This window comes from Triturus cristatus, chromosome 1_1 (genome assembly GCF_964204655.1).
Source record: "Triturus cristatus chromosome 1_1, aTriCri1.1, whole genome shotgun sequence".
NCBI classification, from domain to species: domain Eukaryota; kingdom Metazoa; phylum Chordata; class Amphibia; order Caudata; family Salamandridae; genus Triturus; species Triturus cristatus.
In genome coordinates, this window is record NC_140579.1 from 152,545,625 (window position 1) to 152,573,016 (window position 27,392).

The following is a 27,392-nucleotide window of genomic DNA, read 5'->3' on the forward strand; positions in this document are numbered from 1 at the left end:
CCCTGCAGCCGTACCAGTGCTCCTCAATCCTCGCCTTCGACGTCTATTACATTGCTTCACTGCCAGAGCATATCAATCTTAAACTGTCAGCCTCAGTCATTCCTAAACTAGCCCTCACACGGAGCTGCTAATACTCACCCGGGGTAGCCCGCAGCACCACTTGGTATTCAGCATGGTGCCAATATTGGCAACACTCACCACCCCGCCACTTCTACAGCAATGTTAGAGAAATAACCAGACACGACACCTTTTGTGTGGAAAGAAATATTGCTGCAGGATTATTAGCATTACAACAATGCCAAGATTGGTGGGTTAGCTTACGGGCGATCCTCAGGCAGGCAGCCACTCGCCGCCTGCCACCTGATGAGCCAAATTATACCGTGGCCTTGCCCAACGATGTTTGCCATATTAGGGGGAGGGAAAACAACTCACCCCCGTGGGACAACAGCCCACCCCCGGTTGCTCAGGTCAACAACCGCCCGTGGGACTAACGGGGCGCCGTCGCTCCTCCAGGGTCCAACCGGAGGACCTCCCTGTGGATATTTGGCCTTTGCACCCTTGTTGTGCTCCTGCATAGGGTCCCCATATGTCCCTTGCAGCCTCTGGATCGCCCTGTAACTCTGCCTGCAACACAAAGGAATACATTAGATAAAACCCCCCACCCACACCCTGCTGTTACGCCCGGTATGAGGTAGGGTGGGAAAAGGCATCAGGGTCGCGGGAAAGAGAGCGCCAGGTGGGCCGGGTAGGTATAAATACCCCGCTCCCCCCGCCTCCTATCCCCGGAAGTGATGATACCCTACGGGACCCTAGAGGGTCCAAACGACTGGGCGGCTGCTTCCTGTGCCTTCTTGTGGCACTAAGGCGGCCGCCCTCTTATGGGGTTCTCCTGCGTGGCGAGGGGAGGCTTGTGACATGGTGATTGGTTGTGCTTAGCTCCTCAACTATCTTGCTTGCCCTTAGTGGCAGGCAATTTCTCTTGTTGAGTGTGACACTTGACCGCAGGGTGTGATCCACCACAAGAGTTGCATGCGTGCTGGAATTTGCACGTTTTGCCCCAAGAGCATGACCTCTTGTTGAACAATCCCTGGGCTAAACTTCCTACCACCTCTCTGGCCACCCCTTCTGAACCCCCCCCCCCCCCCGAAATGTCTGTTTAAAACCATGTGATTCCCAACTGAAAGAACGGAAAGAACCTTTACCGGTCCCCCGGTCTGTATCTGCCTTGCCTTGCGTCTCCGTGGAATGGTGTGCACGGGAACCCATATGGTCTAGCCAAAGACATTTCCGGACACATGGACATCTTCTTCCTGAATTCTCTGTCGTAATTCAACCATCCACTTCCACCCCACTTCAATGCCTCCTTGTGTATTAACCTACCATACTGCAGGATCCCCTGCGCTACCTCAGGTTGTTTCTCTATGATGCCTGCCGACAGAATCGAGAAAGCCTCAAGCCAATTTTCTATGTTCTTCTTAGGCCATGTCTGAAACTTTACCTTTTTGTCCTCTTCCTTTACCCCCGCTTTCCTGGCGTCTATGCCATCCTGGCCAAGTAATAACAGCGAGAATATGTCTATCAGTTCGCGCCTCCAAATAGCTTCCTTGGCCGCCTGAGGCACCTGCCATGCCAGGGAGCAATGGCCAGAGAGCAGTGGCGCTGCAGAAACGAACTGTGCGGGGGCGGGAGGCTTGCACACTTGCTTTGGAGATACCAATGCTGGCACAGGACTAGGAAGGGACCCTGCAGTGAGATCGCTCGTTCCCGAAAGGGGACTACCACTAACAGTACTGGTGGGCGGTAACGGCTCCCCCTTTGTGGCCGGGGGGTCCATGCCTGTGCTAGCTGTCTTCGTGCTCGGTGGGCTGACTGTAGTGGGAGTACATACTTCCCCCCCCCAATGCCCCAGCCTGATTAGGCGTAACTTGGTTAATCTCCCCTGTCGAAACCAGGGGCGCAATAGCAGGGACCGCAAGAGGTGTTTGGAGGCCGCAACCCTGGATACCCCAGGCAGCCGTAGCCACCCGCGCCCCCCCTGTATTTAAGCCTGGCTTGTCCACCACCTGGAGTGAGCTGGACCCAGGATGACCTGCTCTGACCTCTGCCATGAAATCCCTCAACGTGTCCAAGATCTTACCCAGTTCTTCCTGGGTGGCGAAATTCGCTGCGGCTGGCACGCTGTCGGAGAGATGGATGGAACCACGGGCGGGGAAGCGATCGGCTGCAAACCAGGGTCTCTAGTCGCAGGTGGAGCCCTGGTCTTGGGTGGTGGTGGATCTGCCGGGAAGTCTTTAGTCGTAGGCTTGCGTGCTCGCTTAGGCCTAGAAGAACCAGACTCCAAAATGTGCTCTTGCTCGGGAATAGGAGTGTCGACGACAATCCCAGAGTCTTCCGGGTCCCTTGCCTTTGGTCTTGGCCATCAAGATAAAAGATGCCCACTGAGAGTCCTGGGACGTTTCGGGCAAGGAGTCTTCGACCTGGGACGTCTGCGTGAATAGGGGGGGTGGGGGGGGGGGGAAACCCTGGCCTTCCATGCCGCCTCTCTGGCACGACCGACACCACCTCTGAGGAGACAAAATAGGAATCAGAAAAATCACCCTTTCATTCCCCTTTCTCTCCGTAGGACCTGCATGGCCTGGATCACCCGCAGTTCAGCTCCCCTCCCCTCCCCTCTTTATACTCACATGCTTAGAATAATCCGATGGATCTTTTTTTGTATGTGCCCTTAATCCAGATTCCGTGTGTGCTCTGCGTGCGGAGATGAAGAGAAGCAGGTTAACATACGCCCCGGGTTAAAACCGGAGTCATCCCCCGCAAGTGACCTGCCCCCTTGCAGTGTTCGACCCCCCTAAATAGCCAAGTTTGCCTGCCAGTCTCCCCCTTCATTATCACCCTGTCCATACCTGTCCTTGATTTCTGTCAACGCTTCACTGCGTAGTGCCTCTCTCATGCTCTGACCGGATCTGAAATTATAATCAAAACATTAAAACACTCTCTGCTTTATTGTACCCCGGTCCTTGCGATCCAGTCCAGTTTTCACTTGGCACCCCTTTCCAAACTTCCTGATCCCTGGTCTGCCCAGGCTGTGACGTTTGGCGCCATGCTTGTCGCTCTCTTGAGAGTGCTGAAATGCAAACCAACAGAAATTAACATACACCCCCATACCTAACTGTTGGACTGAACCTTGTCACTTTCCCTTTTCGTAGTTTTTTTTTTTTTATAGTTGCCCTCACTTGCCCCTTGCCAGATGTCATAAGTATCCATGGCATTGGCCATTCCTGCACAATAGCCCTGACATCAGGAATAAATATTGTTCCTGCCAATGTAGCAGGAATAATCTCTACTGTACTTTATACGTTTAAAACATGTACACATGATATTAGAAACATCAGATTTCCTAACATTGCCCCAACTAATGTATGTATGCCAATGTCAAACCTGCCCAAATCAGTTTGCTCCTAACTGACCCTTGCTTCTCCTCTAGAGGGCCCTCTAACACCTATGGTCGAGCCCACACGCACTAAAAGGAAGTGCTTTGTCAGTTAAAACGCTCCATTTCCCCCATATCTTGATCAATGAGAGCAGCCTCGCATACTCAACAGGATCTCCCGCATTTCTTTTTTCTTGTGCATATTTATATAGCGCGACCTCGACCCGAAGGTATTAAGCGCTTTACATAGCACGGTAATTACATTACACATTCAGGCACAGGGAGATTCAGTGCTTTGCCCATAATCAGCAGGATGTGGACGCGACCTCGAGGCTCGATCCCTGGTTTCATGCTCCAGAGGCGGCAGCGTAAGTATAGCGCTTTACATAGCACCGTAATTACATTACACATTCTGGCACGGGGAGATTCAGTGCTTTGCCCAGAATCAGCAGGATGTGGACGCGACCGCGAGGCTCGATCCCTGGTTACATGCCCCAGAGGCGGCAGCGTAGGTATAGCGCTTACATAGCACCCTAATTACATTACATATTCAGGCACGAGAAGATTCAGTGATTTGCCCAGAATCAGCAGGATGTAGACGCGACCTCGAGGCACGAACCCTGGTTTCATGCCCCAGAGGCGGCAGCGCAGCGATGCACCGCCCGCAGATAATACCGGGCAGGCGCTCCCGCTGCACGCCTGCCCCATGCCGCCCCCGCTGCACACATTGCCGCAAGAGAGAAAGGCAGTACGTAGAGGCAGCGGCCACATCCGCTGGATCCCACTGAGCAGAGCTGCGCTCCCTGGTGAGTCCATTGTGGCAGGATGGGATGGGATTTGGGGACGCTCCCTGGTGAGTCCGTTGCGGCAGGATGGGATGAGGGGATCGGGTAGTCCACCATCTTGCGACCCTCGCTCCAAACGCCCGCAGAAAGGCTGGGCGCCTGGAGCAGCACCCGGGACCCACAAGGTCTCCCCCATTCCCCGCACACGGTTGATCGACCCGCGCGGCGAAGTCCGCCCCCCAGAAAGGCCAAACGTGCCCCAGCACCACCGCAGACCCACCCCAAGAGTGCCCGGGACACACGGGAGGGCCATGGCCCAATCCCGACTAGAGGAGATTGGAAATATAACTTCTCGCAAACCCCGCTCCCCCCTCCCCCACGAGCCCCGGTGAAACCCCGTCCCCGAGACCCAGCCCCGCTGCCCCCCGTCCCCGCCCCCGCCCCTCAGCCGTGACCCCCGAACCAAAACACACGCACCACACCGTGCAGGGTAGGGGGGGGCAGCGCTGCTCCAGGCCAAAACTAACCTCGTGAATTGCAGCAGTCCCACTGCGGCGATCATCATAGGCGTCAGGGTTGCGGGAAAGAGAGCGCCAGGTGGGCCGGATAGGTATAAATACCCCGCTCCCCCCGCCTCCTATCCCCGGAAGTGACGATACCCTACTGGACCCTAGGGGGTCCCAACGACTGGGCGGCTGCTTCCTGTGCCTTCTTGTGGCACTAAGGCGGCCGCCCTCTTATGGGGTCTCCTGCATGGACCCCGGGCAGCCGGCAGTATAATAATCAGTGCATTCCCTGGCTTCAGAGGCATGGGCGTACCGTGCTTGTCATCGACGCTGAATGATTTCGCACACTTTAATAGCATTTCCATGCAGCGCATTCATTGTCTCTGACAGTGAATATCTCTCCCGTTGCGTCTCCGGTTAGCTTAAGAGCGAGACGCGCAATTTCCACTAATCACTGAAATAAAGGTATCTTCCATCTAAAAAAGAAGGGAAATTGAACCGTTTAAGTACAAAGGCAGAGTGCGTGACCCAGCCTGAACCCTCCCCCACCTGACATGGCCGCTCTGTGGGCAGGAGAGGTCACGACCCTAATGACTAGTTTCTCAATTAACAAGCATTGGCATAGCCAATAGGTCTCGCCTTTGGGACCTTATAAGTGTTTAACCACGCAACAGGTGATGTTGTTGCACTAAGGATATTGTGCTGCCCGGTCCAATGGGGGGCCTGGCGAGATACAAACCCCCCAATGGGGGGACAGCACAAGGTGTTTGGGGGATATAGGCCGCTGCTCCCCCAGGTAGCTCCTAACTTCGTGGAACGGGGGAGCGGGGGAGCGGCGCACAGAATTTTTTCGGAGGAAGCAGGCTACGGGAATGCGAAGCGCTGCCGGAAGAAAGATCGGGAGGTGAAACCTCAAACCAGCGAGGAGCAGGTTAAATCCCTGAGTCTCATTCCTTGAACAAACATCGAGGCCGGAGCCGCGATCGGCATCCAACTGTGCTTCAGGAAGGTGCACCCGCTCAAGCCCCCCACCGCGGTCGGAGCCTCATGCACCCCCTCCCCCTCACCTGTGTTTCACCGCGGCGGGAGTCGGGAATTGTGGTGAGTGACTTCCCGCTTTGCATCGGCAGCGCGGGGCAGAGAACGAGGAGGCGAGCAGCCTGCATCCCCCGCCTACGTCTCCGGTGGGGACACCTGCGATCGGCAGCATCCGCCGTCAGCAAAACGGTTAATGTTTTTTGGGCCCCAAGCCAGATACTCTCGCAAGTGGCTCGGTCTGCGAGGACACGCTCCTGAGCCGAACGGGGGTAAATGGCCGAGGTATCCCGATCGCCTTCAGCAAGCCCCTCCCAGTGAAGGCAAGGAAGGAGAAAATAAAAGGGTCAGCGGCAACACAAATTAAGGTCTCCACGAGGGAACCAATGAGGCGCAAGGGCCCTTTTTTTTTGGTGCATGCAGGAAGGCAGCGTCACCCTGCCAGACACAATGGCAGCACAAGGAGAGCAACCTGAGGACATTACTGACCTGCTGAGGAGGATCCGGGCAGTATCTGCGGTGCAGGGGGATGGATGGCTACAAACTCAGTTGGCCCAGGTTGAAAGTGAGGACACAGGGGGCCAAGCAGCCGGGGAAGCTGGGCCACCTTCACCCAAGAGAAGCAGGATAGCAGCACCCAAGCAGCCCCAGAAGACGGCTCCTCAGAAGAAGCCACAGAAGAGAAACCCGAAGCCTGCAGCCATCCCGGTGACGGCACGTGAGCGCACTGAGACCCTTAGCAGACCTACAGGTCATGAGCATATTACTGCGATTGTTCAGGAATGTTTAAAATCTATGGTGCCCCTATTACTCAAAGGCATGGGGCAGGGGACGGAGGACACAGAGTCCCAGTGTGCTGTGGGGGTATCTGGTTTACCGTGGCACCTAATAGACCCAGGCTGCACACAGCAGGGACGATTGCAGGGGCAGATAACACAGGGCGCACGGGGGAGTTGGGGTCTCCATTGGCAGCATGGGGGTACACTGGCACAGCAAGTGTCCCGGCGTAGGCAGCATCAGTAGCAGAGACATACACTAGACCATCCCCAGGGCCAGCCTCCCTGACCACGAGAGCCACAGGCCTAGCGAGCCTCATCCCCCTGGCAGTCAAGGAGAGAATCTGGAGGAAGGAATTTGTGGATATTTTTTCCCTGCTAGAAATCCAGTTAGACGGGTTGGATCTCACCACCTGTGACAAGAAGGATGAAGATAGAAGGGAGAGGCACAGGGAAAGAAAGGAGAGAAACTTTGATAATTGGCTGGATGCCTTTAGAATAATGGCATGTATAATAATTGAAAAATTACTGTGCTGCGCAGTAGATCTCTGGCTATATGAGGCCAATATCCATTGGGCACAGAGGCAGTTTCCCGGGGACGCATGGCTGGAATACTACAAGGGTTTTAGGCTAAAAATGCATCGGCACCCGGAGAATGAGGAGGACTTCTCAGGGTTTATACACAAAATGCTGGTAGCCAGGGAGGCGAAGTCTTGGGCAGGCAAAAGCAATCAGTCCTTTCAGAGTTCTTTCTACAGAGGAAAGGGCAAGTCCTTTCACAGATCCAAGCACAGCGCAGGGAAACCACTCACATCAAGCGGGAACACAGCAGTTTGCTGGAAATTTGACGCCGGGGAGTGCACGTGGGGTTCATCATGCAAATTCCAACACACATGTTCCAACTGTGGTGGCGGACACCCGGCAGTTGGTTGCTGGCGCAAACATGATCAAAAAGGGGACAAGAAGGATAAGAAGAGGAAGTACTAGCGCAGGCCTGATAGCGGGGGCAGCCGCGAGGGCTACACGAATACCAGCTAGCCAGATCCCCAATTAACACACAGCAACTTCGCAAGCTAGCCAACAAATACCCTAAAAAAACAGATTCAGCAGTATTAGTGAAAGGTTTTGAGGAAGGGTTCATGATACCATTCAAGTCCGCCTGGGGGCAGGGGTCAAGCAGGACTTACTTATGTGGGACAAATTCCTAACAAACTTCAGCGGAGTCCTGATCTGGAGAGAAGGTTGGGTAACAGCCAGGCAGATAGCCCTCTTTACTGACGCTTCTGGGAGCACAGGCTTTGGGGCAATTCTGGGGAAGAAGTGGTGCACAAGCCTGTGGCCGGATAAGTGGCACAGGCAGGGCATTACCAGTAACATAACATTCCTGGAACTTTCCCCCATTATAGTAACATTGACAGTATGGAAACAGGAATTAAAAGACATGAAGCTGACTCTGTGGTCTGACAATAAGGGGGTAGTGCAGGCCATTAACAAAGGTTCAGCCAGGTGCACTGACACTTTAAGACTAATGCGGCAGTTGGTTCAATTGCAGCTGGAGGGGAACTTGGATCTGAAGGCCCGCCATGTACCGGGGGTGGACACCGCAGTAGCGGACGCCCTTTCCAGGTCACAGATGAGGCGATTCAAGGACTTGTTACCAGGGGCGGGCAATGACCCCTTTTCCAGTGCACCTGTGGGACCTGGGGTGGGTAGACCTATCCACATTGGTAAATCAGGCCCTTACCCCGGAAGCAGCGAAACGATACAAGAAGTACGCAGCAACAGTGATGCGGACATGGGGCATACAGACATTGTGGGACAAGGCCAGGACGCAAAGAGCAGTGGAAATATTCATACAATGGGCATTCTCAAACAAAAAAGCAAGGTCTTGGGCACAGGCTCACCTGGCAGCCATAGCCCATTTCACAAAAATACACACAGGGGAAGACCCCACAGCATCTCCGTACCTCAAGGCAGCACTAAAGGAGTGGAAAAGGGCTGAAGGGGTACGGGCGGATGGCAGGCGTCCCATAGATTTAAAAAAATTGGGCCAGCTGATGGAGGCGCTGGCGGTGTGTACAAAGGACAGATTTGAGATCTACCTGTTCCAAGCAGCATTTTCCGCGGCGTTCTTTGGCGCATTCCGCATCAGCAAATTGGTGGCACCACGGAAACAGGCTCCTGCGGTACGGTGCCTCCAAGCTACAGACGTCAGACCTAGGGCAGCTTCAGTAGAGATAGTACTGAGAAGATCAAAGACAGACCAAGCTGGAAGGGGGGCTGTTATACACCTGCAGTGCATCCAAGGGAGCAAATATTGTGCAGTGTGTTGCTTGTTTAGGTACATGGGGTCACGCCCAGCAGGGGATGGGCCACTTTTCAAACATCAGGATGGAAGCGACTTGAGCAAGTTTCAATTTACTGCAGTAATGCGCCATGCCCTCTTCAAAGCAGGGCTGCCCCCAGAGGCTTTTGCCTCCCACTTGTTTAGGATCAGCGCAGCAACCGCAGCATCACAGTACGGCATGTCGGAAGCAAGGATTTAGGCAGTTGGAAGGTGGTGGTCCCGAGCATACAAAGCTTATATCAGGTCACAACTACTTTAAACCCCACCAGCAAGGAGGGGGCGTGTAGGAGAGTGGCATCGACTGCATAGTTGCCCCCAACTTTTTGCTGATGTTTTGACTGTTTTTCTGACTTTAGCCAGGCTGTGGCCCTGCTATCCAGGACCCCAGCCTATCTGCTTCCTCTGTTAAACCATGTGAGTACCCTAGGTACTAACCAATTGAATGCTGAGGGTGCCCTGACAGTCCCTTGTAGATGGTACCCTAGGTACCCAGGGCATGGGTCCCTCAGTAGGCCTACCAGGGCTGCAGCACTTATTGTGCCACCCTGGGACAGCCATACAAACTGACACCACCAGACCACTACTGTAGTCTGGGTAAGGTGGTGCTAGCACCCCTTACAGGGATATAGGTACCCTATATCCCACCCCAATACAACACATGTACTCTCATGGGTCACCCCTATGGCAGGCCTTGCTAATCCTACAAGGCAGGGTGCTGAGGTATGTGTGAGGGGGGACCCCTACATGAGTAGGGCCTCCCTGCAACCTTCGTAAAATCATTGCTGGGTTGTTTGTAGTGTAGCCATACCATATACTCTTAACCGCATTATAAGTCTATTGCGATAACTTGAGAATGGCTACACAGAACCATATCGTGTTTGGTGTCAAACATGTAGGAATCATACCCCCAGTCCAGCCATGGGCAGGAGGGTACGATTCCCCCCTGCTAGAGGGGCGATATGGGAAAAGCGGCAGAATTTGGACACCAATTTAAAAGTGCACATGTAGTACAAAATGGCTGCTACCCGCCACCCACACGACTCTGGCTGGCTGTTGCTGGGGAAAACCCCAGCCTCGCCAGCTGGACAATAGGGCTCCTGTGGCAGGAAGGTGCTAGCATCTCCCCAGACAGGATATGTGGATCGGAACAGGGTGGGTACACCAAATGTCCTTTCAGAGTTGCACGTAGGCAGCTGCAGAGCCCTCATTCTGCATACACCGCTTGGAACCGGTTCAGGGGCATCCTGCCCCTCGCCCAGGTGGGAAACACACAAAGGAGAGAGGGTGTAGCCACCCTTTCCCGCCTCACCACTCATTGGTGGACACTACTCTGGACACTCCCCTAATCTTGGGGATAAAGGAGAATAACGTGGCCCCAGAGCCTCAGATTAATCTTGAACTTTACAGTCTTGACCTTCGACTTGCTGATGCCCAGCTGACGGAAGAAATCTCCCTTGGGATAAAGGAGTTATCCCCCTGCTTGGCAGGCACCTGAAACACTGCAAGTGACCCGGTTGGAACCTCGCTGCTCCCACGGACTTCGATGACTTCCAGCACCCTTGAGGTGAGTTTCCTAAGCATCCCAGAGGCCAGTGAGTGGGCACAGCAAACCTGTGTACCGTGGACCGTGTGGGTGCCGAGATTCCCAATATCCCAGGACACCGGCCACCTCTTGCGTAGCACACAACCCTGACCAGTGGGGAAGTTGTGCTTTGGCCCATTATTGAGCCAACTACCAAGCAGCATCCGTGCCAAAGATCAGCACCCTAGCCCCCCTCCGGTGGCCCGTGGGCTCCCTTTTACGCACTCCATTTTGCTGCCTTCCGCGGTCCCTTGTCTCTCGACTTGTGGGCCCGAGCGGAGGACAATCTCAACAACTAAGAGTTCCCCTGGTTGCTCCAGGCCTGCTCTACAGTCTCTCCAAAGGAGACCTCTCACAGACCTCGTGGGTCTGCACCAGTAGCTGATTTGTTTATCTTGCATGGGTTGCAGTTGCCAAGGCTTAGTGGATCCAATCCGGACACTAACACTGCAGCGACCCTCATCCGACGTGGGACAGTTGCCCTCCCGAAGCTGGCCTTCCTTGAAGCCTCCCAGAGCCCGTGGCTGCAGATCCAAGCTACACCTTTTTCCACTTGAAGCACCCAACATTGAAGGTCTCTTTGCTTTGAGCTCCCTGGTCACTGTGCCGTGACCCAGACTCTGTCCCCTCTGCTTTAAGGTTCTTCTCTTCAACTTATACAACTTCAATCTTCACGGCATCATCGACGCTTTTGGCTAGCAGCACTTTTGAACATTTTCCCATTGAAAATAAACCCGCGACCCGACATCGAAAACGACCTATGCACCCGGCTTCCCTGGGGCAGGTAACAGTGGTACCTCGGTACTCTCGTGGTAGTGGGCTCCTCAAAAGCTTAAGTCTAAAGTTTTAACTTTGTACTCCTGCTAGAAGTGACTTTAATCTGTGTAAATCAAACCGCGACATTCTCCATAGGCTTTAATAGAGATCCCGATAGCAGCTATTTCCACTGCACGCGCCTCCCGTGGGTCCCCTTCCTCATAACCTGGGGTGGATTCTTAAGGGGCCAGCGATCCTAAATGCCCTAGGCATTATCTGTAGAATTGTTGTGGTTCTTATACTACTTTTTTGATATATGGTGTGGTCCCCCCCGGGGCCCTGTGATTCCTGTGCTATTTATTGTGTTTATAAATGCTTGTTTGAATTGTAACTCTCCCACTAGCCTCATAAAGAGACTGTTGGATTCTGTCTAGAATAAATACATATATTTTATATATATACCTGTGTGGGCTACTCTTTCATTTGGTTATTCAAGAGGTTATTATGGTAAAACAATAAGCTTAACACTCCTTCAAGACTTAGCCTGAAGGCTGCTCTCCACAGCTACCACTAGGATAGCTTTCTTTAAAGGTTGTCTTAAACCTATCATCAATAAGAGTCGAATTGGACTGGTGCAAGGTGTCCCTATAACTAGGAGACAGCATATGCCAGGCCAACTTCTCACATTGGTGTGCAGCGGTTGGATTCAACCTTGCCATTGTTTTACCAGATAACACATTGAAGTTCTAAAGTGAAAGCCACTTGGTACCAAAGGTACATATAAATTCAAGCTTAGAATACAATAAGTTCTACTGAACGTAGGAGTTGTGTGTAGAGGATTTAGCACACCTTGACTACAACTCAAGAAAGGGTTCAGTAGGCCACACCTAGAGTAGGTAGATACACCACTATCACTACACTAGAAATGTCTTTAGGTTCAGGTGCCCATAAGGCTCTGGAAGGACCCCAAAGGGTCCCAGTCGACAAATATGATCATCTCTCCTTTGCTGATCTTAGGGAGATGTGCACCTCTAGGAAACTTAAGACAAACAAAGGTGCCAATACTCAACGTCTCAGGGCAATCCTGCTCATAGCAGACTTTAAGCAGACTTTAGGGTCTGATGGGGTAGACAGGTTGGGTGGGCACCCCTCAGAAGAGGACCCTCCTAGAGAAGACTCTGATGAGGACCAGGAAGAGGATGATGATCCTGACCTGGAAGAACCAGACCACTCACTACATGGAGGTGATGGCCCAAAAGGCACTCTCTCCATCCCTAAAGGGAGAGTGGTGGATCCATGTAGAAGGAACAGATCCCCCTCAGTGGGGTCCAACCATTCTAGGAGATCCAAAAGGACCTCTGCCTCTCCTCAGAGGAGAGAATCCTCCCAAGAGAGGAAATGCAGACTGATCCAGTTTGAGCAGGCAAAGCTACAGCTCAGGAGAGAACAGTTAGCATTAGACAGGGAGTCCCTGGAGCTTCAGAAAGCTTCAAGAAAGTGGGGTCTAGAGACCCCTGGTGGCAGTAATGAAACCCCTAGAGTTAGAGAGAAAGTCCCTGACAATAGGAACCTCCACAAGATTGTGCCCCCCTATCATACAGGGGATGACATCCACAAATGGATCTCTGCTCTTGAGAGGGCCTGTAAAGTACAAAGGGTCCCAGTAGAGCAGTGGGCAGCAATCCTGTGGCTCTCCTTTGCAGACAAAGGAAGAGACAAGCTCCTCTCTGTAAGAGAAGAGGATGCAGATGATTATTATATCTTGAGAGATGCTTTAATAGATGGGTTTGGCTTAACCACTGATCAATACAGACTTAAGTTCAGAGATACCCAAAAAGCACAGAATCAAGACTGGGTAGATTTTGTTGATTGTGCTACCAAGGCACTGGAAGGTTGGTTAATTGGCAGTAAAGTAAATGATTACCAAGGATTGTATAATCTCATAATGAGGGAGCAGATTCTTAATAATTGTCAGAACCAGCTCTTACATCAGCACCTGGTGGACTCAGATCTGGCCTCTCCCCAAGAATTGGGACAGAAGGCAGACAAATGGGTCAGAACCAGGATTAAGCAGAAGGTCCAGCCATTGGGGGGTGCAACTAAAAAGGAAGATGCCAAGAACTCTGAGAAGGGTGGGGAAAAGGGAAAAGACCAGCAGTCTTCAACAGGCCCCCAAAAATCTGCATCTGAGAATACCCAAGCTACTAAAGCTAAACAACCAAGGAAGCCATGGTGTAAATTCTGTAAACAGAAAACCCATTGGACTTCAGATTGTAATAAGGCCAACGTCTACAATAGTACCACACCTGCCCCTAAGGCACCTGTTCCCCCTAGTCCAGCTATAGGTGGTGGTACACAGAACTAGGGCATAGTAGGGTTGACCCTGGGATCTGGAGAGGACTCTGGCCTAGTCAGAACTCCTACTCAGGCTGTTCTAGTTTGTGATGGGGACCTGTCCCTGTTTGTGAGCCCCAGTGGTCTGGGCAAATACAGACAACAGACAAAAATAAATGGAACGGAGTCACTAGCTTACAGGGATACAGGGGCCAGTGTCACCATGGTGACTAAGGACCTTGTGGACCCTAGCCAGATCATACTTGGGGAAAGTTACCAAGTGACCAATGCAAGCAACGTTAGTACTTACCATGCTCTAGCAGTTGTGAACTTCTCCTGGGGAGGTGTAACTGGCCTCAAGAAAGTTGTGGTGAGTGCAGACCTACCTGTTGAATGTTTACTAGGGAATGATTTGGAGACCTCAGCATGGGCTGAGGTGGAGCTAAGTACCCATGCAGCAATGTTGGGTATACCAGCAGAAGTGTTTGCCCTGACCAGGTCAAAAGCAAAGCTGACAGGAACTGAACAGGCCTTGGATCCTGGAAAAATGGACCAAGGACCTTCCAAGAGGAGGAGTAGCAGGGGTAAGGCAGAGCCTTCCTCCCAGGATCAGTCTGTAGAGACTCTTTTAGCAGAAGAGGATCTAGCTCCTGAAGAAGGAACTGCCTCAGATGAACTGGAACCTGATCAGGTTGAGTTCTTGGGGGCAGGGGGACCTTCTAGGGCAGACTTGAGCCTGGAGCAGCAGAGCTGCCCCACTCTTGAACCCCTCAGACAGCAAGCTGCTGCTGAGGCTGCAGGGAATGCCAGTGGGACCCATAAGATTTATTGGGATGAAGGGCTCCTTTACTCTGAGGGTCGAGACCCCAAGCCTGGTGCAGCCAGGAGGTTGGTCATACCTCAAAGGTTTAGGGGCTTCCTGCTCACACTGGCCCATGATATTCCCCTAGCAGGACACCTGGGCCAAAACAAGACTTGGGACAGAATTGTCCCTCACTTTCATTGGCCCCAGATGAGTGAAGACTGTAAGAGCTTTTGCAGCTCTTGCATTACCTGCCAAGCCAGTGGCAAGGCAGGTAAATCCACAAAGGCCCCCCTGATACCATTGCCTGTGGTGGGGGTGCCATTTGAGCGGGTGGGGATTGACATTGTTGGTCCCCTAGACCCACCAACAGCTTCTGGGCACAGGTTCATTCTAGTGGTAGTGGATCATGCCACTAGATACCCAGAAGCTATTCCACTTAGGACCATCACAGCCCCTGTGGTGGCAAGGGCCCTCCTGGGAGTCTTTTTACAAACTTTATGAGTAGTTACCTCAAGGCAATGTGGAAGGAGTGTGGGGTTAACTATAAGTTCACCACCCCTTACCATCCTCAATGCAATGGCGCGAAAATGGGATGTCCTTCTGCCCTGCCTTCTCTTTGCATACAGAGAGGTGCCACAAAAGGGGGTTGGTTATAGCCCCTTTGACCTTTTGTTTGACCATCCTGTTAGAGGGCCACTCTGTCTAGTGAAGGATGGATGGGAGCAACCTCTCAAACCCCCTAAACAGGACATAGTGGACTATGTACTTGATCTCCGCTCCAGGATGGCTGAGTACATGAAGAAGGCAACTAAAAACCTGGAGGCAAGTCAGGAATTACAGAAAGCCTGGTATGACCAAAAGGCTGTACTGGTGGTGTACCAGCCAGGACAGAAGGTATGGGTGTTGGAGCCAGTGGCCCCAGCAGCTCTCCAAGATAAGTGGAGTGGACCCCATACCATTTTGGAGAAAAAGGGAGAGGTTACCTACTTGGTAGACCTTGGCACTCCCAGAAGTCCCCACAGGGTACTTCATGTCAATAGGTTGAAAGCATATGTGGACAGGGCTGACATGGGCTTGCTCATGGCAACAGATGAGGGACAGGAGGAAGAGAGTGACCCTCTCCCAGACCTGCTCTCTCAGAACCCTGACGATGGGTCAGTTGATGGAGTAGCCTTGACAGGCAGCCTCACTGACCAGCAGCAAGCAGACTGTAGACAGGTTCTTCAGTCTTACAGACATATGTTTTCTCTGACTCCAAGTCAGACCCCCTGGTGCACTCATGAAGTGGACACTGGGGACAGTTTGCCTGTCAAGAATAAAATCTACAAGCAACCTGATCATGTCAGGGACTGCATAAGGACAGAAGTCCAAAAGATGTTGGAGTTGGGAGTGATTGAGCCCTCAGATAGCCCTTGGGCTAGCCCAGTAGTCCTAGTACCAAAACCTCACACCCAGGATGGTAAGAGAGAGATGAGGTTCTGTGTCAACTACAGGGGACTCAATGCAGTCACTAAGACTGATGCACACCCAATTCCCAGAGCAGATGAGCTCATAGATAGGTTGGCCTCAGCCAAATATCTGAGCACATTTGATCTGACAGCTGGCTACTGGCAGATAAGGTTAGCTGAGTCTGCAAAAGCCAAAACTGCATTTTCTACCCCTGGTGGGCATTATCAATTTATTTGGTTTGAAAAATGCACCTGCCACTTTTCAAAGGTTGGTGAACCAAGTCCTCTCAGGCCTGGAAGACTTTAGTGCAGCATATCTAGATGATATTGCTGTCTTTAGCTCCACCTGGGAAGATCACCTGATCCACCTGAGGAAAGTTTTGGAAGCCCTGTAAAAGGCTGGGCTCACTATCAAGGCTACTAAGTGCCAGATAGGGCAGAGTCAGGTTGTGTACCTGGGTCACCTTGTAGGTGGAGGCCAGGTTCAACCCCTTCAGAGCAAAATCCAGACCATCATGGACTGGGTTGCTCCAACCACCCAGACTCAGGTTCGAGCTTTCTTGGGCCTGACTGGTTACTATAGGAGGTTTGTAAAGGGATATGGATCCATTGTGACCCCCTTGAATGACCTCACCTCTAAGAGGATGCCCAAAAAGGTTCAGTGGACTGTCAGCTGTCAGAAAGCTTTTGATGACCTAAACCAGGCAATGTGCTCTGCTCCAGTGCTCCAAAGCCCCAACTACTCCAAATAATTCATAGTTCAAACTGATGCTTCAGAGGTGGGGGTAGGTGCTGTGTTATCACAACTGAATGAGGAGGGCCAGGATCAACCAGTAGCTTTTATTAGCAGAAGGTTGACCCCCAGAGAGAAACGTTGGTCAGCTCTAGAGAGGGAGGCCTTTGCTGTGGTCTGGGCCTTGAAGAAGCCGAGGCCATACTTGTTTGGCACTCACTTCATTGTTCAAACAGACCATAAGCCCCTCCTATGGCTAAAACAGATGAAGGGTGAAAACCCCAAACTACTCAGGTGGTCCATTTCCCTACAGGGGATGGACTATACAGTGGAACATAGACCTGGGAGCAACCATGCCAATGCAGATGGCCTCTCCAGATATTTCCACTTAGAACATGACGACTCAACTGGTCAAGGTTAGATTAATGTCCCTGCGTTTGGGGTTATGTAGGAGAGTGGCATCGACTGCATAGTTGCCCCCAACTTTTTGCTGATGTTTTGACTCTTTTTATGACTTTAGCCAGGCTGTGGCCCTGCTATCCAGGACCCCAGCCTATCTGCTTCCTCTGTTAAACGATGTGAGTACCCTAGGTACTAACCAATTGGATGCTGAGGGTGCCCTGACAGTCCCTTGTAGATGGTACCCTAGGTACCCAGGGCATGGGTCTGTCAGTAGGCCTACCAGGGCTGCAGCACTTATTGTGCCACCCTGGGACAGCCATACAAACTGACACCACCAGACCACTACTGTAGTCTGGGTAAGGTGGTGCTAGCACCCCTTACAGGGATATAGGTACCCTATATCCCACCCCAATACAACACATGTACTCTCATGGGTCACCCCTATGGCAGGCCTTGCTAATCCTACAAGGCAGGGTGCTGAGGTATGTGTGAGGGGGGACCCCTACATGAGTATGGCCTCCCTGCAACCTTCGTAAAATCATTGCTGGGTTGTTTGTAGTGTAGCCATACCATATACTCTTAACCACATTAAAAGTCTAACGCGATAACTTGAGAATGGCTACACAGAACCATATCGTGTTTGGTGTCAAACATGTAGGAATCATACCCCTAGTCCAGCCATGGGCATGAGGGTACGATTCCCCCCTGCTAGAGGGGCGATATGGGAAAAGCGGCAGAATTTGGACACCAATTTAAAAGTGCACATCTAGTACAAAATGGCTTCTACCCGCCACCCACACGACTCTGGCTGGCTGTTGCTGGGGAAAACCCCAGCATCGCCAGCTGGACAATAGGGCTCCTGTGGCAGGGAGGTGCTAGCATCTCCCCAGACAGGATAATGTGGATTGGAACAGGGTGGGTGCACCAAATGTCCTTTCAGAGTTGCACGTAGGCAGCTGCAGAGCCCTCATTCTGCATACATCGCTTGGAACCGGTTCAGGGGCATCCTGCCCCTCGCCCAGGCGGGAAACACACAAAGGGGAGAGGGTGTAGCCACCCTTTCCTGCCTCACCACTCATTGGTGGACACTACTCTGGACACTCCCCTAATCTTGGGGATAAAGGAGAATAACGTGGCCCCAGAGCGCAGATTAATCTTGAACTTTACAGTCTTGACCTTCGACTTGCTGCTGCCCAGCTGACGGAAGAAATCTCCCTTGGGATAAAGGAGTTATCCCCCTGCTTGGCAGGCACCTGAAACACTGCAAGTGACCCGGTTGGAACCTCGCTGCTCCCACGGACTTCGACGACTTCCAGCACCCTTGAGGTGGGTTTCCTAAGCATCCCAGAGGCCAGTGAGTGTGCACAGCAAACCTGTGTACCATGGACCGCGTGGGTGCCGCGATTCCCAATATCCCAGGACACCAGCCACCTCTTGCGTAGCACATGACCCTGACCAGTGGGGAAGTTGTGCTTTGGCCCATTATTGAGCCAACTACCAAGCAGCATCCGTGCCAAAGATCAGCACCCTAGCCCCCCTCCGGTGGCCCGTGGGCTCCCTTTTACGCACTCCATTTTGCTGCCTTCCCCGGTCCCTTGTCTCTCGACTTGTGGGCCCGAGCGGAGGACAATCTCGACAACTAAGAGTTTTCCTGGTTGCTCCAGGCCTGCTCTACAGTCTCTCCAAAGGAGACCTCTCACAGACCTCGTGGGTCTGCACCAGTAGCTGATTTGTTCATCTTGCGTGGGTTGCGGCTGCCAAGGCTTAGTAGATCCAATCCGGACACTAACACCGCAGCGACCCTCATCCAACATGGGACAGTCGCCCTCCCGAAGCTGGCCTTCCTTGAAGCCTCCCGGAGCCCGTGGCTGCAGATCCAAGCTACACCTCTTTCCACTTGAAGCACCCGACATTGAAGGGCTCTTTGCTTTGAGCTCCCTGGTCACTGTGCCGTGACCCAGACTCTGTCCCCTCTGCTTTCAGTTTCTTCTCTTCAACTTCTACAACTTCAATCTTCACGGCATCATCAACGCTTTTGGCTAGCAGCACTTTTGAACATTTTCCCATTGAAAATCAGCCCGCGACCCGACATCGAAAATGACCTATGCACCCGGCTTCCCTGGGGCAGGTAACAGTGTTACCTCGGTACTTTCGTGGTAGTGGGCTCCTCAAAAGCTTAAGTCTAAAGTCTTAACTTTGTACTCCTGCTTCTGTGTAAATCAAACCGCGACATTCTCTATAGGCTTTAATAGAGATCCCGATAGCAGCTATTTCCACTGCACGCGCCTCCCGTGGGTCCCCTTCCTCATAACCTGGGGTGGATTCATAAGGGGCCAGCGATCCGAAATGCCCTAGGCATTGTCTGTAGAATTGTCGTGGTTTTTATACCACTTTTTTGATACATGGTTTGGTCCCCCCTGGGGCCCTGTGATTCCTGTGCTATTTATTGTGTTTATAAATGCTTGTTTGAATTGTAACTCTGCCACTAGCCTCATAAAGAGACTGTGGGATTCTGTCTAGAATAAATACATATATTTTATATATATACCTGTGTGGGCTACTCTTTCATTTGGTTATTCAAGAGGTTATTATGGTAAAACAATAAGCTTAACACTCCTTCAAGACTTAGCCTGAAGGCTGCTCTCCACAGCTACGACTAGGATAGCTTTCTTTAAATGTTGTCTTAAACCTATCATCAATAAGAGTCGAATTGGACTGGTGCAAGGTTTCCCTATAACTAGGAGACAGCATATGCCAGGCCAACTTCTCACAGGGCGATTTTGGATTTTGGAATTTCGGGAGCCTTCAAGGTCGAGGGTAGAAACAGTGGCAGAAGCAGCGGCAAAAGGCAGAGGCAAGAGGCAAGCGAGAGACCACGGCCGCCATCTACCTCTAGTGGCTGGCCTCTGCTCTCAGTGCTGCTCCCAGTGTGCCCGGTTTCGTGCTATCGACCCTGCTCTCCGGTGCGATTTGGCTCCCTAGTTGCTCCCGGCCTGCTGCCCTCAGCACCTGTAGAGACAGTGGGAAAACTTGGGGCGCATGGACCCTGTGAGGAGCTTGAAGAACATGAACGTTGTGAAGAGCTTGAGGTACAAAGAAAAAGCGTGAGGGCGTGAAGCGCATGGACAGATAGTGGGACAGGTCTGTGTTACTAGTGCATGTGAGCAACTTAGGGCATAGAGAGTGTGAGGTGCTCTGTGTACATGGGCTCACTAAACAGCTTAGAACACATGGACGGAGAGTGTGAAGGGCTTGTGGCACAAGGGTATAGTGCAAGAGGCTAGGGCCATTAGAACAGATAGTGTGATGAGCTTGGACACATGGGCTGGTCGTGCAAGAATCTAAGAGCACATGAGCAGACTGTGTCGTAATCCAGGGGCACCTGTTTACAGAACATGCCCAAAACACATGGCAGACCGTATGTTGCTCATGGGGCTTAATGACAGCATGTGTGAGAAGCAAGTGGCAGATACATCTACAGTGTGAGAAACAGGGCTCAGATATTGAGGGTTAAGCTCTCCTGCCACAGAGGACTTTTTTATCCTCAATCCATCTGCTTTCAACAGCCAAAGCATATAGGGCCCGTACGGAGACATGTACATGAAGAGTGTACTGTTACCTATACATAGGTGTCGATCGATGCACTACCGTGGAATAACATTACCAGCTGGCACGAGAAGCATATATAAATAAGTGCGTGTATCCGATAAATCAGGACCCACATATTACTCACTGCTGTTTCAGAAATTATTTACAACATTCTACTGCTCCTTAGGCTTTTATAAATAACATATGGAGAAGTCAGTAGTGTCTGGATGTAAACTTTTCTTATCTCACTGAACGCAACAGATTGTGGGGTTGCAGTGAGGAGGAATTTAAGTTGCTCAGAGAAAGTCGACTAAGTTGTATTCGAGAAGCAGGCTGTGTTTGAGGCATGGAGGAAGCAGGACTGGGAATGTGCTTACTCAGTTTCTTTCTTAAGGTTGAGGAGTTTCCTCTGTTAGATTCAACTATTCGAAGATATAATGGGCACCTGTTTGTGTTATAAAAGTTGTTTAGAAATTAGGCCTATTCTAGTGCCCAAACATCAGGAATAGAAAATATGGTGGCCATTCAGTTCACATCATGGGGTCCTAAAATGGTAACTCCTAAGGGTCAGGTTCATAGAATTTGGTAACTGGTCGCATTGATAATGATAGATCACCAGTTCTATTTCGTGAGGCATCACTGACGTCATGCGCCCCTGAGCTTGAGAACCAACCATTAGGCACGCACACCTGTAGTATGTCGCCATAGGGACCTTTGGCGCACTCACATAGGTGGTGGCCAACAACAGACTTTTCCATGCAGGAACCAATGAAATGGCAGCAATGTGTGCACACACTCCCACAAGGAAGTTAATTATCACTTCTATCAGGTCTTCGTCAGCTGATTCACCTGGGCCAAGGCAGTTAGAGTCATATTAAAAATTAAACCTCTACTGAGGGAGGCGTGGTCAGAGGTATGATTTGGGTCAGGGTTGAGAGACGGGAAGAACGAGAGGAAGAAATGAGCCAAAGTTAGCTGTAAAATGGGAAGGCAGTGGAACCCAAGCCTTAGATCTTTCAAGTGGGCGTGCTGCGACGCCAAGAGACAGCTAAAGGCCTACAGTCAAATTCCGGGATTTTACCTCACAGACGAGAGGGCTGCTAACAACACTGTAGGTCAGACAGAAATGAAGGTGGGAACAAGCACAAGAGAGGAACCAGCCAAGAGTGACGTATTGAGAAACTCACAGCATCAATAGAGGAGGGGTCTCCCCGCACGGGGTTGCACACCTCTTGCAAAGCGGCACGACGTACTATACTGCTGGGCCCCATCACATGCATCTAATGGTCCTATCAGAGTGCACATCACAGATGTGTGATCCTGAAAACAAGAGATTTGAAGAATTTGGAAAGCAGGCAACTGTTCTGCGTCTGGGCTCCTGAACTCATCTGCCGCACACCTTGCAATTATAATGATATAAAACTCCCTTAGCTCTTTGAGTGCATTTCCATCGTGACCTGCTGTTCACCCATCGAATGACATCACTGAGCCATGGCCACCTGCCTCTACAGTCCCAGTGCTAGTTTATGCAACACATGCAATTCCGTGCTGATCTGCAGAGCCTCCCTGTTATTCTCTTGCAAGGCCAACTTAGTCAATGAACCGAATCATAGTCTTAAGAACGATTTCTAATCTAATGTGTTCACTTTTTTATTCTCCAATGTCAAGGAGAACGCTCTACAACTTTCCATAAAATATATGTCATTGAATTGACAAATTATGAAAACTTCGCTGTAACACTAACAAAATATTTTAAACCCCTACTTGCCAAAAACTAGAGCAGCAAGGATAGTTCCCTTCAGATATGTAATATATATTTTTTGTATTTGGCTATAAATAGCCAAATACAAAAATATTATTGTAGACAACTCATCATGCTATGGCTTTTTCAAACTCTAAAGTTATTAGCTCATGATCACTTGAGCTTTGGCAGTTCACCTCAGCTGTGATCCGCAGCACCTGGGAGGTCTTCGAACTTCCTATAAACTCTCTCTACAGTGCATGTGTGTCCTTATGCAACTCTACAATCCTCCAACGCTGCAGCGTTCTAGCCATCGCACCTCTCCCCCATACACACCCTGCAGCCGTACCAGTGCTCCTCAATCCTCGCCTTCGACGTCTATTACATTGCTTCACTGCCAGAGCATATCAATCTTAAACTGTCAGCCTCAGTCATTCCTAAACTAGCCCTCACACGGAGCTGCTAATACTCACCCGGGGTAGCCCGCAGCACCACTTGGTATTCAGCATGGTGCCAATATTGGCAACACTCACCACCCCGCCACTTCTACAGCAATGTTAGAGAAATAACCAGACACGACACCTTTTGTGTGGAAAGAAATATTGCTGCAGGATTATTAGCATTACAACAATGCCAAGATTGGTGGGTTAGCTTACGGGCGATCCTCAGGCAGGCAGCCACTCGCCGCCTGCCACCTGATGAGCCAAATTATACCGTGGCCTTGCCCAACGATGTTTGCCATATTAGGGGGAGGGAAAACAACTCACCCCCGTGGGACAACAGCCCACCCCCGGTTGCTCAGGTCAACAACCGCCCGTGGGACTAACGGGGCGCCGTCGCTCCTCCAGGGTCCAACCGGAGGACCTCCCTGTGGATATTTGGCCTTTGCACCCTTGTTGTGCTCCTGCATAGGGTCCCCATATGTCCCTTGCAGCCTCTGGATCGCCCTGTAACTCTGCCTGCAACACAAAGGAATACATTAGATAAAACCCCCCACCCACACCCTGCTGTTACGCCCGGTATGAGGTAGGGTGGGAAAAGGCATCAGGGTCGCGGGAAAGAGAGCGCCAGGTGGGCCGGGTAGGTATAAATACCCCGCTCCCCCCGCCTCCTATCCCCGGAAGTGATGATACCCTACGGGACCCTAGAGGGTCCAAACGACTGGGCGGCTGCTTCCTGTGCCTTCTTGTGGCACTAAGGCGGCCGCCCTCTTATGGGGTTCTCCTGCGTGGCGAGGGGAGGCTTGTGACATGGTGATTGGTTGTGCTTAGCTCCTCAACTATCTTGCTTGCCCTTAGTGGCAGGCAATTTCTCTTGTTGAGTGTGACACTTGACCGCAGGGTGTGATCCACCACAAGAGTTGCATGCGTGCTGGAATTTGCACGTTTTGCCCCAAGAGCATGACCTCTTGTTGAACAATCCCTGGGCTAAACTTCCTACCACCTCTCTGGCCACCCCTTCTGAACCCCCCCCCCCCCCCGAAATGTCTGTTTAAAACCATGTGATTCCCAACTGAAAGAACGGAAAGAACCTTTACCGGTCCCCCGGTCTGTATCTGCCTTGCCTTGCGTCTCCGTGGAATGGTGTGCACGGGAACCCATGTGGTCTAGCCAAAGACATTTCCGGACACATGGACATCTTCTTCCTGAATTCTCTGTCGTAATTCAACCATCCACTTCCACCCCACTTCAATGCCTCCTTGTGTATTAACCTACCATACTGCAGGAGCCCCTGCGCTACCTCAGGTTGTTTCTCTATGATGCCTGCCGACAGAATCGAGAAAGCCTCAAGCCAATTTTCTATGTTCTTCTTAGGCCATGTCTGAAACTTTACCTTTTTGTCCTCTTCCTTTACCCCCGCTTTCCTGGCGTCTATGCCATCCTGGCCAAGTAATAACAGCGAGAATATGTCTATCAGTTCGCGCCTCCAAATAGCTTCCTTGGCCGCCTGAGGCACCTGCCATGCCAGGGAGCAATGGCCAGAGAGCAGTGGCGCTGCAGAAACGAACTGTGCGGGGGCGGGAGGCTTGCACACTTGCTTTGGAGATACCAATGCTGGCACAGGACTAGGAAGGGACCCTGCAGTGAGATCGCTCGTTCCCGAAAGGGGACTACCACTAACAGTACTGGTGGGCGGTAACGGCTCCCCCTTTGTGGCCGGGGGGTCCATGCCTGTGCTAGCTGTCTTCGTGCTCGGTGGGCTGACTGTAGTGGGAGTACATACTTCCCCCCCCAATGCCCCAGCCTGATTAGGCGTAACTTGGTTAATCTCCCCTGTCGAAACCAGGGGCGCAATAGCAGGGACCGCAAGAGGTGTTTGGAGGCCGCAACCCTGGATACCCCAGGCAGCCGTAGCCACCCGCGCCCCCCCTGTATTTAAGCCTGGCTTGTCCACCACCTGGAGTGAGCTGGACCCAGGATGACCTGCTCTGACCTCTGCCATGAAATCCCTCAACGTGTCCAAGATCTTACCCAGTTCTTCCTGGGTGGCGAAATTCGCTGCGGCTGGCACGCTGTCGGAGAGATGGATGGAACCACGGGCGGGGAAGCGATCGGCTGCAAACCAGGGTCTCTAGTCGCAGGTGGAGCCCTGGTCTTGGGTGGTGGTGGATCTGCCGGGAAGTCTTTAGTCGTAGGCTTGCGTGCTCGCTTAGGCCTAGAAGAACCAGACTCCAAAATGTGCTCTTGCTCGGGAATAGGAGTGTCGACGACAATCCCAGAGTCTTCCGGGTCCCTTGCCTTTGGTCTTGGCCATCAAGATAAAAGATGCCCACTGAGAGTCCTGGGACGTTTCGGGCAAGGAGTCTTCGACCTGGGACGTCTGCGTGAATAGGGGGGGTGGGGGGGGGGGGAAACCCTGGCCTTCCATGCCGCCTCTCTGGCACGACCGACACCACCTCTGAGGAGACAAAATAGGAATCAGAAAAATCACCCTTTCATTCCCCTTTCTCTCCGTAGGACCTGCATGGCCTGGATCACCCGCAGTTCAGCTCCCCTCCCCTCCCCTCTTTATACTCACATGCTTAGAATAATCCGATGGATCTTTTTTTGTATGTGCCCTTAATCCAGATTCCGTGTGTGCTCTGCGTGCGGAGATGAAGAGAAGCAGGTTAACATACGCCCCGGGTTAAAACCGGAGTCATCCCCCGCAAGTGACCTGCCCCCTTGCAGTGTTCGACCCCCCTAAATAGCCAAGTTTGCCTGCCAGTCTCCCCCTTCATTATCACCCTGTCCATACCTGTCCTTGATTTCTGTCAACGCTTCACTGCGTAGTGCCTCTCTCATGCTCTGACCGGATCTGAAATTATAATCAAAACATTAAAACACTCTCTGCTTTATTGTACCCCGGTCCTTGCGATCCAGTCCAGTTTTCACTTGGCACCCCTTTCCAAACTTCCTGATCCCTGGTCTGCCCAGGCTGTGACGTTTGGCGCCATGCTTGTCGCTCTCTTGAGAGTGCTGAAATGCAAACCAACAGAAATTAACATACACCCCCATACCTAACTGTTGGACTGAACCTTGTCACTTTCCCTTTTCGTAGTTTTTTTTTTTTTATAGTTGCCCTCACTTGCCCCTTGCCAGATGTCATAAGTATCCATGGCATTGGCCATTCCTGCACAATAGCCCTGACATCAGGAATAAATATTGTTCCTGCCAATGTAGCAGGAATAATCTCTACTGTACTTTATACGTTTAAAACATGTACACATGATATTAGAAACATCAGATTTCCTAACATTGCCCCAACTAATGTATGTATGCCAATGTCAAACCTGCCCAAATCAGTTTGCTCCTAACTGACCCTTGCTTCTCCTCTAGAGGGCCCTCTAACACCTATGGTCGAGCCCACACGCACTAAAAGGAAGTGCTTTGTCAGTTAAAACGCTCCATTTCCCCCATATCTTGATCAATGAGAGCAGCCTCGCATACTCAACAGGATCTCCCGCATTTCTTTTTTCTTGTGCATATTTATATAGCGCGACCTCGACCCGAAGGTATTAAGCGCTTTACATAGCACGGTAATTACATTACACATTCAGGCACAGGGAGATTCAGTGCTTTGCCCATAATCAGCAGGATGTGGACGCGACCTCGAGGCTCGATCCCTGGTTTCATGCTCCAGAGGCGGCAGCGTAAGTATAGCGCTTTACATAGCACCGTAATTACATTACACATTCTGGCACGGGGAGATTCAGTGCTTTGCCCAGAATCAGCAGGATGTGGACGCGACCGCGAGGCTCGATCCCTGGTTACATGCCCCAGAGGCGGCAGCGTAGGTATAGCGCTTACATAGCACCCTAATTACATTACATATTCAGGCACGAGAAGATTCAGTGATTTGCCCAGAATCAGCAGGATGTAGACGCGACCTCGAGGCACGAACCCTGGTTTCATGCCCCAGAGGCGGCAGCGCAGCGATGCACCGCCCGCAGATAATACCGGGCAGGCGCTCCCGCTGCACGCCTGCCCCATGCCGCCCCCGCTGCACACATTGCCGCAAGAGAGAAAGGCAGTACGTAGAGGCAGCGGCCACATCCGCTGGATCCCACTGAGCAGAGCTGCGCTCCCTGGTGAGTCCATTGTGGCAGGATGGGATGGGATTTGGGGACGCTCCCTGGTGAGTCCGTTGCGGCAGGATGGGATGAGGGGATCGGGTAGTCCACCATCTTGCGACCCTCGCTCCAAACGCCCGCAGAAAGGCTGGGCGCCTGGAGCAGCACCCGGGACCCACAAGGTCTCCCCCATTCCCCGCACACGGTTGATCGACCCGCGCGGCGAAGTCCGCCCCCCAGAAAGGCCAAACGTGCCCCAGCACCACCGCAGACCCACCCCAAGAGTGCCCGGGACACACGGGAGGGCCATGGCCCAATCCCGACTAGAGGAGATTGGAAATATAACTTCTCGCAAACCCCGCTCCCCCCTCCCCCACGAGCCCCGGTGAAACCCCGTCCCCGAGACCCAGCCCCGCTGCCCCCCGTCCCCGCCCCCGCCCCTCAGCCGTGACCCCCGAACCAAAACACACGCACCACACCGTGCAGGGTAGGGGGGGGCAGCGCTGCTCCAGGCCAAAACTAACCTCGTGAATTGCAGCAGTCCCACTGCGGCGATCATCATAGGCGTCAGG

At 52.0% G+C, this 27,392-nt stretch overlaps 1 protein-coding gene across 6 annotated transcripts; it reads right to left on the reverse strand.

The window, feature by feature from the left end:
• Positions 1 to 267: 267 nt before the first annotated feature.
• On the reverse strand, positions 268 to 27,392 carry LOC146869871 (uncharacterized). 6 transcript variants are annotated; one of them, XR_014981533.1, is made up of 9 exons: positions 27,345 to 27,392; positions 25,506 to 25,565; positions 25,287 to 25,350; positions 24,740 to 25,166; positions 23,036 to 23,227; positions 2,904 to 2,963; positions 2,685 to 2,748; positions 2,138 to 2,564; positions 268 to 624 (listed from the first exon to the last, which is right to left on the reverse strand). XR_014981533.1 is itself a non-coding variant. In XM_085654758.1 (6 exons), coding segments are annotated over exons 2-6 (474 nt in total). In that variant the 5' UTR covers positions 25,289 to 25,350; positions 25,506 to 27,042; the 3' UTR covers positions 268 to 468. The 6 variants fall into 6 exon arrangements, 2 of the variants coding, with proteins under 2 accessions (XP_085510884.1, XP_085510895.1); XR_014981523.1 differs by lacking the exon at positions 24,740 to 25,166 and having other exon boundaries at positions 27,345 to 27,386; XR_014981532.1 differs by lacking the exon at positions 27,345 to 27,392 and having other exon boundaries at positions 25,506 to 27,042.

Coding starts and splice junctions, on each gene's coding strand:
- LOC146869871 (XM_085654758.1), bottom strand. Junction 2,749..2,903: donor TTGACAGAAATCAAGGACAG/GTATGGACAGGG, acceptor CTCCGCACGCAG/AGCACACACGGAATCTGGAT. Junction 625..2,684: donor CATCGGATTATTCTAAGCAT/GTGAGTATAAAG, acceptor TTTGTGTTGCAG/GCAGAGTTACAGGGCGATCC.